The 19,470-nt window shown below is 37.4% G+C and overlaps 1 protein-coding gene across 3 annotated transcripts in view; it reads right to left on the minus strand.

Annotated features, from left to right (window-relative positions):
- Positions 1–19,470, minus strand: part of LOC140145929 (nidogen-1-like) — a 67,271-nt gene that overhangs the window by 12,516 nt on the left and 35,285 nt on the right. For 2 of the 3 annotated variants that reach the window (XM_072167663.1, XM_072167664.1), the window contains 8 exons: positions 18,822–19,055; positions 16,839–17,045; positions 15,780–16,010; positions 14,098–14,220; positions 10,012–10,128; positions 3,803–3,928; positions 2,892–3,017; positions 908–1,027 (listed from right to left, as the gene is read on the minus strand). In XM_072167663.1, coding sequence (XP_072023764.1) covers positions 908–1,027; positions 2,892–3,017; positions 3,803–3,928; positions 10,012–10,128; positions 14,098–14,220; positions 15,780–16,010; positions 16,839–17,045; positions 18,822–19,055 — 1,284 coding nt within the window. The remainder of the gene's footprint in view (positions 1–907; positions 1,028–2,891; positions 3,018–3,802; positions 3,929–10,011; positions 10,129–14,097; positions 14,221–15,779; positions 16,011–16,838; positions 17,046–18,821; positions 19,056–19,470) is intronic. The other variant, XM_072167665.1, reaches the window with a different exon arrangement.

Consider the following 19,470-nt stretch of genomic DNA (forward strand, 5'->3'; position numbering starts at 1 on the left):
GGAAATTTGAATCAGTGAGTTTACGTTATAATTTTGGTATAAATATTGGTATTTCTTGGTAAATTCTGAGGACATACTGGAAAATACTGTGAATTTCATGTTGAAAGCCACTTTGAAAATGTGAGCTAAATACCCGGGGGCACATCATAAAATTTTGATGGGTATGTTCCCCCGGAATTTTGAGGTGGTAGGTCTTTATGAGGAATGAGCAATTTTTGGGTCTTTTAGAGCTGAAATTATCAAATTCAATCAAGGGTCTTTCGGAGCTCTATTTTGGTCAAATATAGAGGGTCTTTCCGGGGGAACATACCCGTATGGTCATTTGTGTTAAGTGCCCCCCCCCCATTTAAATAATAATAACAAGCGGAAAATACAAGAAAATTGGCATCTTGCAACCAAGTAGGTAAGAATCACTTTAGAAATAGCAGTACGCAATTGTCAAAATTGCCTCCTTGCATGTTAGATTGATTTGATTATTTTATAGTTTATGTATTAATTATTCTTTATAGCTTTATGTGTTATTCTGATGTATTATTCTATATGTAATGAGTGAAAAGATAATAATATTTATATCTATCTATCTAACCAGAGGTGCAAAAGAGAAGATATCTTACACTTCCCACAATGCATTTCTTCATTTCAATTTTCTGTACTGATTTGATATACAGTGCAACATGGGTCGATAGTGACCAGTGGTACCTCAATGAACAGAAAGCATACAGAGCTTGCAAATTATGTTTATTTCATGACTATCGACCCATGTTTAGCCTATCTATTCTCAACATGAAAACAAACAGAACATTTACAAAGTAATAGCAGTGTCATTTGATGAAAGTAGGTGATGCATCATGTTACAAAGGATTCTGGGAAGTGTAAAATATCTTCTCTGGGGTACAATATTACTTACTGGTACATGTATAACCATCTCCTTGGTAAAACTGATTACAGGTGCAGATATAGCCAGCTCTGACAGGGGTACACTGGGCATTAACATCGCATTCATTAGCAGTGCACGGGTCTACTTCTTCTGTATTGGTGCAAGAATGGGGTTAGAATTAAGAATATCATGCAGGAATTGGCTGGATGTTACTATATACAATGGGTGTAGTGTTAGGGTGTCAATTCAGGGGGAAGTGTTCTCCCCACCTTTCGCAAAAAATGGCCCATTTCTTTTCTCTTCAGCCACTTTTTGACAATTCAGGCCGATTGTTCCCCCACATTTCAAGCCGTATTGGCGCTAATGAGTGTTAGCATACATTGGTATACAAATACCACATGCCCCGGACCACATGCAGAAGTCCCGGCGAAGTAGTCAGTCAAAACTACGGGTCCCAAGGTGTTTGATGATTCCGAATTGTATTTATTTTACTATACCTCATAAATTACTTTCACTATCACAGTAAAAGTAAACAAAATTCAAAACACACCCATAGCGGTCAGCGTGCAGGCTGCGGGATGGTTAGCTTGTAAGGGACCGATCGTTATTTACGGCAGGGGGGGTAATGGGCGTTTTGGAAAAATATCGACAAAAAATTTTATGTTCCCCCCTTGCGTCCGCTCAAAATTTTCGGATTCCCCCTTGTTTTCCCGAATTTCTCCATTTAAAACTTAACATTCCCCCCTCTTGGTTCAACGAAAAATTTCGCGTTCCCCGTCAAGACCCAAAACATTTTTCGGATTCCCCCCTCAAAACGCCCATTCCCCCCCCTGTCGTAAATAACGATCACTCCCTAACTGCAGCAGATAACATTTTCATGAGAAGCACATAGACCCAGAATCACCATTGTCTAGCACAATGCTACGTCTGAAGGAATGGTGACGTGCAGGTCAAGACACTGTGTGGTAGTAGGGGTGCAAAAGTTTCTACTACTTCCTCGTGTGCACATAATTGCACAGGCACAGGGAAGTAAGTCAAAATACCATACACAGTGTCGGTTTGCTGGCGTTATCAACCAATAAGATGTCTTGATTACCTAATAAATATTTATGAGGTATAGGAATAGAATCTATGAAATATTCTGAAACATTTGTTTTTGCTGGGGATGATTTACATATCGATTGCTCAGTGCCAGAAGTGGGTAAGTGCAATAGCTGCCATGTGTAGCTGCCATGAGTACATTATATTATGTGTATATTGCCAAATGTTCACAGGGCAGCTATTTAACATGCTTGCTTGATTATTTTCATGCTTGCCAAGACAAAGAGGGGTTGCTAATGGGGAGGGAGCAATTGGGCCTTTTTAGATTACTATTTGTGTAAAATGTCACTTTTGTCCAAACTGATATCTTTATGAACCTGAATTCAGGCCCATATGCAGGAGGCACCGCAAGTCCATTTTTGCCAATAAAAAGGCCGAAAAGAAGGAGGGCAATTGACAAAACATCCACTTTTTGGTGACATGACTTTCAAAAAGTTCTAAAATAGGCTTTGAGTTTTGAGAAGTGTGAGTGTGATCGCACTCTTCCGCACTCCTTAAATGATCACAAGGAGTGCGGTTTGTCGCACTCCTTAATCTGTACGCTTACACCCCCACTTGTATATCATTGTATATCATTTTGTATATCATTTTGACAATCACCCCCACAAAATAGCACTCCTCACAAGTTTGAGGTGTGCTATTTATCACACACCTCAATCTTTTAAAACTCAAAGCCTGCTAAAAGGGCAATTTTTAGGGAGTTTAAAGTCCACTTTCTACAACAACAACAAAAATAGTGTGTGATTTTCAAATGGGGTTACCAGCATGGGTGACTCCATTTGAAATTTACACTTCCTGTGTGGGAGATTAGGGTTATGTCTTTATGGATTTCAAATGGAATAGCCCTATATGCATAACATGAAATATACAGGGTAAAACTTGCAAACTTAGACCCAGATATTGTTGAACTTACGTCTGCAGTCGTAGCCATTTCCTTCATAGCCAGGTTTACACAGACATGTGAATGTGCCACCTTGGAGAGCACGGCAGATAGCATCCTGGTGGCAGTTATTGTTAAGGCATGGATCTGTCACAGATACTATGGAGGAAAACAAAGTGGAAAACAAAATCAGTTTTGAAATTTTTCTGAAACTGGATTTTAAGCCATAAAAGGTGATTTGCTCCAGACCGATGCCCTTAATTTTTCTCAAATTTCTACTTTTTGCATGATTGTAATGCCCAATGGTGCCATCTAAAATACCATGTGAAAGCCTGAAATGCTTTAATTATAGTAAAATTTATGTTTTTATATTAAATCCGGAGACCTCTGGTTTTATTCTGAGTTCACTGATCGAACGATGGCTAGCACACCTCGTGCATTTGAGCTCATGTGAACATATATCATTTAATCAGTGACGTATATTAACTGTGTGCATATCGCTATTCGTCCACTGACTAATACATGACATGTAATATGATTGGCAAGCTAATACACACATTATAGGGACTGGAATGAAGTTAGCAATTTTCTTTGTTTTACCTCATTTGTTTGGCTCTAAATTAAACAGGGACATTGTGATCATTTAAAACTAATTTAAATAAGAATATGCAGATTGGGTGATCCTATAACTTACCTGTTATAACAAACTAATTTTAGAGAAAAGTTATCGAAAGCATTTAAAAAGTTATCGAGCGCCATTTATTTTATGAATGGTGATTATTCGATAAACACCAAATTTTGAGCGACAAACTCTCTAGACAAACTGACACCCAGCCATAAATATGGCAACCTCCAGTTCTCTCTGTCAAGAATTTATAGATATGAATTTATAAATACAAAATATAAGACTGATGAGGTATAAACATTTTGAGTGGATGACTTACGTATACAGGTGAAGCCATTTCCTTCATATCCAGGATTACATGTACATCTGTAACTTGTGTCAGTAGGGTCACAGTAAGCATTAGTATCGCACAGATTCTGTGCACAATTGTCCGCTGGTGGCCGAACTATTTTGACAAAGAAATATCACAGGAGTCAGTATTATGTTATTATTACATGGTGCTAGATAGGTTGAATACGGTATTGTGAAGGGAAGTTGGTAAGGCAAATTGTTGGTCATACACAGGGACAAATGATTTGCTCGAGAAAAAAAGCCAATTGCGTGGAGATTACACAGAAAACACTGTGACATACAAACACAGGAAGAGAAAAAACATGTTAAGATATGAAATTATACACCGTGTCATGTATGGGATATATTTTTTAGCATTTAATGATATCTAAATCACAGAATTTGTGGCAAATTTTGACCATATTTAAGCATTTTGGGGGCCATTTTGAAAAGTGACCTCTATCTGGAGTGTCCCAAAATTTTACAAGGTTGCATACTATACGCTGATGTAATAATTGGATCAACTACCATAGCAATAGGTGAACTTAAATTTTACTGTAGTTCGATACACAGGCGGTGCATAGGAAGTTTAAGGAAGTGTCACCATTATATGGACCATTTTGTCACAGTGCAAGATGTGGGGGGGGATGCAGTCACAAAATTCAAAGACTTGGCATAAGTCTAAGCATTCCAAATTTGGAATATAGGCTATGAGTTTGCTCATATTTTTTTATGTTAATTATTATTATTGGTTATAAAAGATATTAGAAAATGTCATTTCCAAAAATTATCAAGTCTTTAATAGTACAAGAAGTCTTGGGGCTTGATTGCATTGTGTAAAGCACCCTACAATGCATGTTTTGGCCACAAACTGGCCAAATATTACAATTTTACTCATAAAGGAGGATAAGGATTTAGCTATGTTTCATTGGCAAAACAGAATAATATTTTTAATCCCCAAAAATTTGTGCTGTATTTTTCTGGAATCAGGAGTAGGCCTCATACTGTGTTTTTCTTTTAACCTTTTGAGTATTGGCATATCACTCTAAATTCCTGTTTTGATCTTGATTTCTGTATTGGGTAAGATAATATTAAGTAAACAAAATATTATTTTTCATTAAAAAAAAAAGTAGGGCTGTACTTTCTGACATTGGGCATTTAACATGTATCAAATTTATAGTATCTGATAATCCGTCATTTTCAATCAATGTATTATGGATGAATCACTTGGCAAATTCCGGTAAGGCTTAGTATCAAAATATTAAACTAATTTGATACAGAAGTTGAAAATAGGATGTTGGCAGTGTCCTCATGCCCCATGGAGAAACGGTTTGTTTTGAGCTATGGTTTCTTGTAGTTGTTGACTTGTGGTTAATGTTATCCCGGTCAAACCAGGCCGTAAACAGGATTCATTTTGGAGTGTGCGATATTCAAAATATTGGACCATTTTTGGAGGAAAAGTGCACTTGCACAAATGTATGCAAAAAGTTGCCTATAGTTTGATCACCACGCAATAGGCGGGAATTGTTAGACTTTTACCACTACGCCGAAAAGTAGACCCATGTTAAGAGTGATATTATTGACCTGTCTGGTCTATATTGTGCATATTAAATAAAATATAGCCAGAGTATAGGACTTAAATAATAATTTGTGATACTTCTGGCGAGTTGTCATAAGACATTTCTCGAAATAAAATATACTGATAGTAATCCACAATGTTATAAGGCCCGTCGATTACGAGCTGATCAAAATATAAACCCCCTAAAAATTGCCCTTTTTTAAATGTCTCATCACCAATTGTTGTACCTTTTTATTGAACAAAAATAGTAAAAAGTGAACCCTTGTGGATGGGAAGGGATGAATGGATGACTCCATTTGAAATCTATACCCCCGATCCCCTGTGTGGGAAATTAATCACATTTTGTTGACATTTTAGTAAAACCACTCATATTTGTACTAAAAAAATTAAGGCAAAAAAATACACCCACAAAAACAGATGGATGTGCCAAGTACAGGGTTGCTCAATAGGGCTTTTTTATTTTGTTTTAATATTTGTTCCTAACTGATCCTAAAAATCACTGAAAGCATTTTTTTTCTTCAAAAATCGCCATATTTTTTACATACACATTTTGAAAATTTTACATTTTTTTTCATCAAAACATTTCAGTCAAAATCAATAAAGGCCTACTTAGATTATAAAACTGGCAAAGTGGAAATACTCACACAATTATATTTTTACATTTTGCCAATTTTCAACTGTTACTTTCCTTGTTTTTAAATTCACGATTCTAAGTTTCCTTACATTGACTTATACACAAAAGTAGCCCTTCGCATGTTGTTATTTTCATGGTAGCAGCTTGGAAGACGAAAAGCGCAAACATAAAAATAACACACATGAAGCCCACTTTACAGAAAATGAAAGCAATTGCAACCTGTATATTCATACGTAGCATTAAATGTGAATAGAAAGCAGAAGCAAATACTTACTACTATGCTACTCAAATTGGTACACTCACCAGAGCCAGTGGCATAGCTGGGAAGCTGGGGGCTCCCATAGAAATTGTTCAGGGATAAAATTGGATGGGAACTAGTCAAATGTCATTAAAATGACTGAAAACAAACGAGGACATAAATTTGGTTATATACATTATTGCTCTCGATCTAATGGCTGGAATTTGGGCAGGTAGAGAATTCCATAATTGGGCTGTAGATGGTAAAAATGATCTGTCATGGCTGACAAGGTTTGATCCTGGGACTAATCCACTGCTAAGCCATGGGATCTCACAGACCGTTGCAACCTGGGGTTATGGACATGGATGTCTGGCATAATAACTCGGGGGGGGGCTCCTTGTAAAACATACGATGGAAGAGGGTGGCTGCTCCAACTGCCCTGCTGCGGCTCAATGGCTGAATACAATGATCTTCATACTCATTCTTTGTAGATTCATTGTTGCTAGTGATGTTGAGACACCTTCGATGACGTCAAGGGTGTAGATGACACCAAACAAAATATCATAAGGGCACCACGATATCATGTTTGACATCATGTACACCGTTGACGTCATCGAAAGAGTCTCCTCATCACAAGCAACAATAAATCTTCAGAGCAACAACATCTGCTGAAGATGCCGGCTGAGCCAGTGAAAGTGCTCCAAATGAGTATACCAATTTGAGTAGTTTAGAAGCTAGTGACTTGTTATTTATTTGAGTGATTTACCTTGACAGTAGTATCCATTGCCCTCAAAGCCAGAGTTACATTGACACAAATAGCCAATATCTTGGGGAACAACTAGCATTAGCATCACACTGGTTATCAATACAAGCATCCTCAACTGCAAATGGGTTCCAAGCAAGCACAATACACATGCATATGATATAAGCAAAGCAAAAGAAACTGGGAAGCAGCCATGTTAGTTAAGAGTGCAAGGGATATAGAGTGTTTTGTTATTATATTGTTGATACAACCATTCAGTATCATGTGCCCGTTTTCAATAAGAGGGGGTGTGGGTGTAGTCTCCTGACTGCTCAAAAAAACCCTGTGATTTTTAATGACTGGGTGATTTTCCCCCAACTGAACGATAAAAGGGGGAACATGCCCCTGCCCCTCCATCTTTTGCGCCCACCACTGCAATCATTATTGTCCAGTGTCCACTGCAAAAATTTTGGGCAAAAATAACAAGCGAAAGTGTAGTGTACAAAAATCAACATTGGGCAAAACAAGAAACCAACACTTTACACTTGGCTTAAGTTTACCCAATTTTCGGCACATTATAAAAAAATCATTAAATTTTGCCCAGTAAAATAGATTGTGTGACCCAACATAATATGAGAAAAATAATGACGCAAATTTTAAGTGCTACTTATGTACAATGAATTTAACAGGAAAATTGTTATAAAAAATGGTCATCAACATCAATGCCTTTAGCTTGATGGTGACACCAACAAAGTAACTGGCCTGCTGGTATAAATTAACAGACTTCGATGTCTAAATCGTCCATGTACCTTGCACAATACTTTGTTTGTTAATTCATAGCTTGAATCAAGGAAAAAAAAGAGAAAAAACCTCTTCATTGTCACTGTGTCAGTTCAGTGAGATTTTATATATATATAACTCTATGGGATGGAGAAAAAAGTGCAGTGGTTTAGTGCACTGCATACACATGCATAAAACCCCAAAAGCCTCGGCAAGTACAAATGTCCCCATTCTCATTCCCGTCCCCTGCAATGTTGAGGAGACTGAAGTGCCCAATATCAAAAGTGCTTTAATCAATATTGAATTGGCTACAGGGCTGTGATTCTGCCAGTGGCGGTGCCAGAAATTTTTTCCGGGGGCATTGAGGGACAAAGTGAATTTCAGCCGGGGGTGCAAAATCAACAAATCAGTCATTTTAATTACCGCAAAAAAAAGGTGAATTTTGGTAATTTTGGGTTTTCACTGGGGTGGGCAAGAGTTCTGACTGGGGGGACGGCAATGCCTGAGTTAAGATTACATAAGGGAGGACTTTCTTTTTGTGTTGTGTTACTATGATTGGTTTTGATCTGCAAGGGAGATTTGTAAATTTATCTTGTTCTAGCCAGTTCACCTGTATACCGTTGTTGGGCAGGAAAAACCTCCTATGTGTCATTGACCCCTGAACATGTTTAAAGCAAAACCGCCTATGTAACCTGTTGGCAGTATTGTTTGAAACATTGTTCGGTGGCCACAAGCACATAAGAGGTTTTATCTGCCCAACGACGTTACATTTTTGCTTGTTTTTCCTTTTATATACAGTTCATAAATAAAGCTTTAAGCAGGCAACCCAGAGATTTGTTATATACAGCTTACAGAATCCCCAAGCCGATAGCCACAAGTTTTTTATTGGGTGTCTAACTTCTCAGAAAGCGGACATTTTGTGGAGAAAATAATGGACTTCTGCCCTGGGGGCACTCATGTATAAAAGTTGTAAGCATCCGTGTGAATTGACTTTCAAAAATGACCCTAAGCTAGGATGTCAAAAATTTGTCAAACTAACCCTAAACAAGGATTTTACTCAAATAAAAACACCCTTAAGCAAGGAATTTGTTTGAAATTTACCCCTAAACAAGGACAGACAATATAAAAACACCATAAGTGAGGAATTGGTTTGAAATTTGCCCCTATTCATTGGAAGTGTCGGTCGAGTGCCATTCAGTGATAGTGATGATATCGGTAAGCTTAAAATTGGCGCTGTTGAAGTCGGCTCCGATTTTTTTAAAATCTGGTTAGTAAAATTGCTCAGAAACCACTCTTTTGTGCCGAATAACTTGATAAATTATGTCACCACTAATGTCCGTTTATTTGAAAAAACTACCCTAAGCAAGGATCGTCCTTAAAAAAACACCCCTTCTTTTAGTAAAATGAGTGTTTTGAGACCCTATTCATGGATCCGCGGATGCTTTTCAAAACCTCCCTAAATCTGTGTTTTCTTTCACGCGGATGCTTACAACTTTCATATATGAGTGATCCCCCCCGGGCTTCTGCCCTTTAAAACAATGTTAAAAAAAAAGTGGACCATGTGACTTTTCATCATCATCATCATCATCCTAAACGCTTCTCATCAGCAGTTTGACATAGCGCCATCAATAAAGTTTCTCCAAGTAGGTCTCTCTCTCAAAAGTTCAGTCGCTTTCTTTATGGTTAAGTCTTCTTCGATTTCAGCTCTTTTTGAATGCTGATATCCACATAGTTTTTGGCTTAGACGAATATACTAGTACCTACATTCGTCTTAGGTTTTTGGTTTCTTTCTTGTGACTTTTATGGGTACAAAATTGGGTCTTTTTTGGGATATTTTAGCATAAATTATGTCCCACAAAAAGTTGATTGACCTTTTGGTGGATTGCACCCCCTGACTACAGGCTTGAGTATTCCTAATTATTCTTTTGAAAATTGGGCTATTCCAGCTGAAATCCATGCATCCCCAATAAAAGACATGACCTTAATCCCCCACCCGGGGGGTAGAATGTGTAGATTTCAAATGAAGTCACTCATTCAAATATCCCCATTTGAAATTTACACTCCCTGTGTGGAAGATTAAGATCATGTCTTCCATAGGGGGTGTATGGATTTCAACTGGAATAGCCCATTGCTGCCATGACCTGATTGCAAAGAAACATCAAGGCATTACAATTTCCCAAGCATACATTAATGCACAAGTCAATGGTATCACAACACCCCCTTACCTCTACATGTGTATCCATCACCAGCATAGCCATCATTACATACACACTCAAAGGTAGTCTCCAGCGGATAACAGTAGGCATTGATGTCACAGTTGTTGTTGCCACATGGGTCGGAGGCTACATAACAATGAAATAATAAAAAGTGGTTTTAACACAAAACTAAGCATTTTAATTCTGATATCTGATGTGCTGAAGCGATATTGTCCGATTTCTTTCTAAAAAAGAAATTTCCATTAAATTTTACATTTCATTATCAGGTACTGGTATGTTCCTTTGAAATTTTGAGCCAAACTGATGAGGTGAAATGAATGCACATTTTGCTATTTAATTCCAGCGCCTAGATCCTGAATATTTGTATTTAGCCAGTTCTGCTTTAAAATTGCACATTTGTGTGCGTATTTGACTATTGTATGTGATCTCATGTAGTACCCAGCAAACACAAAAATGTTTGTAAAACATTTATTCAAAACGTTTTAATAACATTTAAATGTCAGGTTACATAAAGATCATGAATATGTTTTTAACATGTTATTGTAAAATATTTTGGGCAAACATTTTTGCAAAATATTTTGTCAACAGTTAAATGACATTCGTTAGAATGTTTTGCATCACATTTTCAAAAATGAATGTTATTATAACCCCCGGCATTTAAACCTTTTCTGTAAAATGTCTGCAAGAAGATCATTTAGTCATGTGACCCAAAATTAACCTCCCAGTTTCTGATGTAATTCATGGAAACTAGTCTGCTGGCAAAAAGCCACCATTGCTGAAAAATGATGAGCAAACATGAATCCCACTCAATTTGCTTGATAGAAAAATTAAAATTTCTTGAAATATTATGAATCCTTAACCCTAACATTACCCATTTTTTTGCTATTGGCATATCATAATCAAGCAGAAGCTCACCGACCAGTAGACATGGGGTTTTGCTGGCTCAGTCAGTGATTTCATGGGTATATGTGACCTGCTACCACGAAACCAGCGTAAAGTCGATGAGACTTGATACTCATTTTGTTGAGTTGGTAGTTTCGAGATATTTGGTCTGACGAAGTTGATTTTCTTTGTTTGCCTCCACCTGTACAAACCAGTAGTATTATCCTTCGTGAATGGCCCATTGTGCCCCATTCACAAAGGACATACAGACATACTTAGTGGCTTTAACAGGTGATTGAACACCAACGCAGTAGCCAGGGCGTTTTAAGTGACTAACTCCTTGCGACTTTACGCTGATTTTGTGGTAGCAGGTCACATATATGACTCGGGTGAGTGCGTCATGACTACATGTGGGATACATGCATGCACAGTGGTTTTCTTTGTAAGATTTTTAGCAGTTAGGGGGTACTACACCCCCTGATCAATTTTGTGACTAATTTTGCAATTTTCTCAAAAAATAACTGCACACTAGTAACAAAAGTTATGTATATTATAGGGGCAATGAATCCAATTACTTCACTGAAATTTCAGTGATTCAAGACAAGTGGTTCATTATATATGTTAAGAAATAAGACCTGTATGTTCTAGCTGTACCTCTTTTCTTATCATAAATTACATACCGCTTGTCTTGAGTCACTGAAATTCCAGTGTAGTAACTGGATTCCTTGCCCCTATAATATACATAACTTTTGTTACCAGTGTGTTATTATTTTTGAGAAAAATGCAAAAATAGTGACAAATTTATCAAGGGGTGTATTACCACCTTAAGTACCCTAAATTAAATTTAAACTGTGTTTCTAGTTCTGCCAATGACAAACAATATTGAACAATTGCCAAGTACTGTTTCTCTGAAATTCCAAAAGAGGATATTGGCTTGACAGCTACATGGCTGTCACAATGCATTAATCTGAAAAAAAATTATTAGCAGTGTTACAAAAACAAAACATGATAGACATTCATTTTTTTAAGCCGCATGAAATTAATTTTTTGGTTCACATCCAGATACTTTTAATGGATTAATGAGGGCAGGATTTTTTCAATGCAAAATTGGCATTTCTAGCAGTTGTAATCTTTTTTGATGCTTTCTTTATAACAAATGATGAAGGTTTTTTTATTTTTAAATTTCTGTGAGGTAGAATATTACAGGAAGCTCTGCATGCTAGCCAACATAAAAAGTTCCAAGCTTTGAGATATTTCTCAAAATATCAAAAGCTATCTTAAGAACTACAGAACCAATAATAGGCTTGTTTGTACTCATTGTAATGCGTTTTACATACTGATTCCAAATATGGTCATGCAAATTTACAATTTGAAATTTTTTTTATTAAAAAAAATTGAAACTTGTCATTTGCATTCAACACCCGGTGCATTTAATGTTAAAAGTTGAATCGTTTCCTGTGTAATTTCAGGAGATAAAAGTATCAAACCACATGAATTGTTTTAAAGTGACACGATGTCTGTCATTAGTACTTAGGATTTGAAACAAAAGGAAGGCTCAGGCTATAAAGCATTGTGAAAAGAAATGTAATTCTAATATCTATTTTTTAGTACACTACGCAGTGATCGATTTTCGTATATTTTTTTGTGTAGCAAAGAATGCTACTCACTTTCAGATTTGAGTAGCAATTCCAAAATTGTGAGTAGCATTTTGCAACATGCTAATCCTGAATGTTCCATTTTCAGTTCAAGTCAGTGGCCAGTGATCGATTTTCAGTATATTTTTATGTGTAGCAAAAATGCTACTCACTTTCAGATTTGAGTAGCAATTACAAAATTGTGAGTAGCATTTTGCTACGCTAATCCAGGTAAATCGACAGTCTTGATTGCTCTTTTCGCTGTTTTTTTTCTCTCTATTTGATTCTCTCCACATGGGTGTTGACTGCAGACGACGTTTCAAATTTTAAAAAAAATTAAGAATTGCAAATCAGTATGAAAAATGCATTAAAATGAGTGCAAAAAAGCTTAGTTCGTTCAGTGGTTTTTTTAAATAGCTCTAGATATTTTTGGAAAATATCCTAAAACTTTAAATCCAATGGCTGGCATGCAGAGCATCAACAACAAGAACCACAGTCTCCAAGTGAAAAATTAAGTATCTTGCCTGTATTAAAAGTAATGAAAAAGAAAAGCTCAGAAACTGCAAACAGCTCATTTCAAATTCCGCTGAACAAACCGCATGTCAAACAAGACTGGTTTATGTATTCAAGTAACATATTATGCTGTTTCCTTGGAACTTCAAGGCAAGCTTGTTTTTGAGTGATTGTGATAGACATTGTAGTCAATAACAATTGTTATCATCTGAGGTTAGCAAACATTTCATTTCCTGATACCATTTGTGGGATTGCGGTACTTACTGTCAAAGTCGAAATTTTCGCGATACATTTTTTTTTTTCGCGCTTTTCGCATTCTAAGATGCTACCACAAAAATATCAACTGGTGAATATATTCCTTTTGTGTATTGGTCAATGTAAGGAAAACTTAGAAACACAAATTTAAAAACAAGGGAAACAGTTCATAATTGGCAAAACGTGAACAATTAATTATGCGAAAATTTCCACTTTTAAAGTATTATTTGAGTCACATGAATAGGATCTTATTCAGACTAGTTTTGATGTAAGCCTAAAAAACAAACCCATGTTTGTTTCCTCTAGGGCTAGACTGCACACATTTATCTTAATTAAAAAAAATTTTTTTGGAGCAATTCATGTTTCATGTGTCCCAGTATTATACCCCTGATTTGGACTATTGTATGAGGTCACAACCCAGTGGTGTAACCAGCACTTTTTCAGAGGTTGGACAAAGGGGGAGGGAGGCAAACTTTGATGAAAATGGTCAAAAAAGTACAAATTTAAATATCAGGGCAGTGTCCCACAGGAGAGGAGGTGCAAGACTTCTCAAAGGGGGAAACTGCCCCCTCTCTTCAGCGGTGTAGCCAGGACTTTTTCAGAGGGTGGGCAAAGAGGGGGCAAGCCAACTTTTAAGGGGAACAAACTTTGACCAAAATGTCAAAAATGGGTTAATTCAGGGTGGCCAGCATCCCACAGGGGGGGGCAAGACTTCTCACAGGGTCAGCTTTCTCCTTTGCCCCCTGGCTATGCCACTGCCCCCTTTGAATCCCTCCCCCGGCTTTACCACTGCCGCAACCCAATTTCTTACCTCTGCATTGATAACCATTGCCATCAAATCCATTGTTGCATTTACATCTGAATGTATCTCCCTGTGGTAAACACTGGGCATTACGATCACAGTTGTTGTTTATACATGGGTCAGGTTGACGCTCTGAAATATCAACAAATTATAATCAATGAATCATATCAATTATTGATTACAATATTAACAAGTGCATTTCACTGTCAGTGGCGGTGCTACAGAAGGCAAGGGGACATTTACCCACCCCCCCAATAATTTTCTTGCCCCCCTCAGTTTGCACCCTACTTTTGAGGCAAAAACTCCCAAATTACATAGATGTCCACATTTTGCAGCAATTTTGCTCACAATTTTGCCCCCCCCCCCAAAAAAAAAATTCTCTTTGCACCTCCATGCCCCCCAGCCAAAAAATATTCCTGGTGCTGCCACTGTTCACTGTGGTTACCTTCTTGGCCAGAATTGCTTTTTGGGATGCAAGACTTTCAGTAAAAGTCAGATGCTTGGGCACATTTGTGATGCGATCAAGCAAAATCAGTCGGAAGACGGAAATAATAAATTTTCAGTTTCTTATAGGATAGTAAAAAGCATTTACAAAGCTGTTTTATGCAGAAAACCCTTTTGAAATTGAACAACCAGTTCCAAAGATATGAGAAATTTAAGAGTTTTCAAAACAAGACGAAACAAAAGAAAATATTTCCTTTGTTTGGCTATATCTCAAAATCAATATTTCTGAGTTCCGACTGATTTTGCTTGATTTAACAGTCTTTTTTGTAGATGTGGGAAAAGATATAAACTCTCTGCACAAGTCTCACTTTTTATTATCTCTTTAATAATATTAACATCTTATTTGAATGAAATTGTTCTAGAATGATAATAAAGGTGTTCTTATATCGTATTCAGTGGCGCAGTGTGGGTCATTATATTGGGGGGGGGGCACTATGGGCCCCTATGAGGCTATATGCCACTGTCTTATATCATATTTGGTGTAGAATATGACCGAATGATGTCACTTGTGTTGTAAGAGATATGATAAAATGATTATATTTATGAACAAATTTTAATCTATATAAATCTATAGGTATTAGATAAATACGCAGTTCTGATGCCTTCCGCTAGGAATGCAACAAACATCATTCGAACGTAATACCTTTAGATTTATATCTTCCGCTCTTCTCCAACGTGGCTCTATAGCTCAGTTGGTTAGAGCGTTGTGCTAGTAATACGAAGGTCGCCGGTTCGAATCTGGCCGGATGCACTGGTTTTTTTGTCAACATTTATGTGCACTGGCCTACTCTGGGGAAAGATTGAAATTTGTTCATCCTATTTTTAACCCAGAGAACTAAGTATAATAATTTTCATGATTATATTTATGTTGGTAAGAATTCAGTATCGAAGTTATGTAATGTTACTATGTTAACAGGATCACGTGCTTGAGTAATGAACCATGATCAAAACAATCACCACACAAAGTATATGGCACTCGTAGGCATACTAGAATAGCGTGATCCGCTAACCAAGAGAATTACGTAAACACTTTGATGCTGAATAGTCAGTGTAGGGCTGAAGGGTATCCCGGGGCCACTCATATATAGGAAAGTTGTAAGCATCCGTATGAAAGAAAACATGGATTTAGGGTGGTTTTGAAAAGCAAAACGAGGATCTGCGCGGATCCGCGATTAGGGTATGTTTACCTTCTTCCTGCACTACTTTAGACTGTTGTCTAAACCTCAAGATAGCCTCATTGGATTCAAAGGTGATGAATATGCTAGCGAAGCTGACACGCATAGAGTTGAGTCTTGGATCCTGGTCTGCGTCATCCCCGGTGCATTCTTCAAACTCAATGGTATGGTCTACATTGTAGTTGATCTCTCGGCTACCGTCTGGGAATGTCATCGTCTGTGAACCATAACTATGAACTAAGCCTATATGGAAGATAAATATCGTATATGCAAATAATTTAATATTGTAGCATGGTATTAATATGATGATTACAAACAAGAAAAAATAGCAAAGATTTCTGTGATTTGAAAAATGTAACATGTTATTTGTGTTGAATAACAATGACAAGGACCCAGGATAATCACAAGATATCCCAGATATTAGCATGACAATCACAAGATATCCCAGATATTAGCGTGACAATCATGAAATATCCTGGATATTAGCGTGACAATCATAAGATATCCCAGATATTATTATGACAATCACAAAAACAGTCAGTTTTCAACACACGATATTCAAAATCCCCACGCCGAAATTGTCTAGTGCAATGACGTCATGGTTACTTGTGCTCAATTGTTGCCAGCTTTTCTATTACTTGGACGTCATTGCACTGGACAATTTCGGCGCCCGGGAATTGTTTATATCGCGTGTTAAGAGACGGCTGTATTAATTCGGTCAATATGAGCTTGTTTCAAATAAAACCATGTGATTCGTGCTGGATAATTAATTTTCGATCATATAAGGCATAATGTTGTGATTGCCGAAGACATCCTTTAAAACCCCATGAGAACTACCTGTCGATTGGCCAAAAAGAAGTTTTCATTATCAATTGGACCAATGGGGGACCAATCAGCTACATTGTTAGAATAATTTCATCACACAAAAAAATTTGGGTGAATTATTTGCAAAGCTCCATTCTGATTGGTGATTAAAATAAAGATATCATGTAATTGACCAATCCGAGGCAATGTTAGATCGGCAGATAGGGCTCAGAGGGTTAAGTGCCTTCTCCCCAGATCCCTACTTACCATTTCGTCTCCTTAGGAACACATCTTTATGGTCATCTATCGCTGCTTGGTCCAGCTTGACGCCTCTGGGTATATCAGGGACATTACCATTCAGAGTCATACGTGTGCGAATGTAGCCATCAGAATCTATTCCAAGGAATTCCTGTTCTACAGTCAACTGCTCACCAGTGTCAAAGTTGATATTCATGGTGCTTGTGAAGAGTCCACCTGTTATATGATTTTAAAAAGGCCAAAAAAGCATCTAAGCAGACCACACTATTGCCCCCACACTAGATAGCTTTCCACTTTACCCCACTTGGGGTGTTGGAGAGTATCCAAGCAGAATTAGCAGAAGTTATCAATTAGGCAAAAAAAACCTTTTGGGTCAGATTTTTTTTTCAATCACTTTTTATGAGAAACTTTAAATTTTGACAGTATCAAGGGCATTTTATACTTATCATTCATTCATTTTAATTATTAAATACATATTTGATTAAAAACAAGACGTATTTCCATTGAAATTCAGTCCAAAACCAAAAACACACAATACTTTTACTGTAAAATGATCAAGCATTTGTCAATATTAGTCTTTTCAAAATCGGAAAAATGGAGGAAGATCCCAAGAAAAAAAATATTGACCTCAGTGGCGTAACTAGGGTTGGTAGCGCCCGGGGCAAGAAACAAAATTGGCGCCCCTACCTCCCCCACCTGAGAATATCTTAGATGCGGGCAGTGGCGTAGCTAGGGGTGTTGGCGCCCAGGGCTAAGGATACATAATGGCCTCCTTCCACAAATTCTTGAAACAGGGTGCGAAATTTGGACAAATAAGACCTATCACTAATTAATTTTGGTTACCAGAAGTTGAATATCGGTCTTAAAATGTTCTTTCAATTGATTTTGTGCTGAAATATGTGTGAAGCATACAAAAATTTTGACTTTCATCGCTTGGAGGGGTGCAGAATTGATGCTTATATAGGCTTTTTAGCCTGGCTTGAGCATTTTGTTTGAGCCTGGTCCCATCAGGAGCAAAGCATGTCTCCACACGGAGCGGCCGTTTAAACAAACAGACAAACAAACCAATCAGCCCACCAGGGACAGATTTAAGCGGTGGCCCGGTGGCCCGGGGCCAGTGGATTTTGCGTCGGGCCAGTAAACTTCCAACAATACTGGCCCGGCGGGCCACTAGATTTTTGAGCCTGAACACATTTGAGAGATATAATCAGTGATGGCCATATTAGCAGTTTCTGCTCCATCTGTCATCTGTAATTTATATCTTTATTTTTAAATGATTTTCGATACCGTATTCTTAATTTTGTGTTGCTAGCAAGTTGGAAATATACAGCTGCTTTTTACGTCGATAGTACTAGGCCTACATACTACTTCCAATCTCTTGCCTGCTCTATCTTATGATGATAGCGATACCGCAAAAAACACATATTTCGAGGGTACTCACAAAGGATTCCTTTGTGAGTTAAGGCTTTCTGATTGTCAACCCTCGATTTGAACCTTTGTGAACTTTTTGAACTAAAAAAGGCAGGACTACTGACTGAATTTGTGTTAGTGACTACACTCTCTACATTGAGTACATTCAGTACAAAACAAATTAAAATGTTAAGGTTTGCTTCACTATAAAGGGCTCGGATAGCAAAGTTTCCACATATTTTTTTGAGCACATCAGACATATCGAATTGCATTTTGAAAACGAGGATGTCCTTCTGATATCCTAAAATTTTGATTTTTTGAAATTCGCGATATACACATTTCATGACAAATGATCGAAAATTCATATAGATTTTTTCCCAAAAACACCAAAAAAAAAGGGGGTTTTTGTTTGGGTTTTTTTTGCAGTAGAACATATTGAAAAAGCTGGGCCAGTAAATTTATTGCAGGGCCACTAGATTTGCCATTTCACTGGCCCGGAGGGCCAGTAGAAAACTGAAACCTAAGTCTGTCCCTGCAGCCCACTGATAGGTAACAGACTCTGCAGCGACCTGCCTGACTCACCTGTTTGTGTGAATCCATTAATGCCTTTGCCACTAGGCACAGCAAACATCCAACCAATCAGCTCACTGATAGGTAATAGACTCTGCAGCGACCAACCGATTCTCTCTGGTAGGGGGCTAATAGCTGTATAAGCCAGACCTTCGTTAGTGTTGATGTATGCGTGGAGATTAGCGCTGCTAATCAGGACGTTGTTCACGTTACCGCTGACTTCACCATTCAAGCGCTGAGCTATATCTGGAATGTTAAAACAAATAGTAATGATGATGATGTTTTTACTATTTTCAATTTGATCACCAGTGTTCTCAATTAACATGGACTATTTTGTATACATGATGATCATTCTAAATTACATGAATAAATTTAATTTTTGGGTCAAATGATTGCGATATTGAAAAAATAGGGTTAACCTTTTTATGAAAGTGTACTACAAAATTCAAACATAGGTGAAAGGGCATTCTCCGTCGTCGCGCCAACTTTGTGGAACAAGCTGCCTGCACGCAACCAGAAAGCAGGCAGTCTCACCATCTTCAAGAGACTTTTAAAGACTTATTTGTTTGACAATCCGTTGTAAATATTTTTGCTGCTTTTGTGTATAATTTTCTGTTTTTTAATTGGTAGTTTTTAAGATGTACTTTTAAGGTTGTAATTT

Source organism: Amphiura filiformis, chromosome 2 (assembly GCF_039555335.1).
Source record: "Amphiura filiformis chromosome 2, Afil_fr2py, whole genome shotgun sequence".
NCBI lineage: Eukaryota > Metazoa > Echinodermata > Ophiuroidea > Amphilepidida > Amphiuridae > Amphiura > Amphiura filiformis.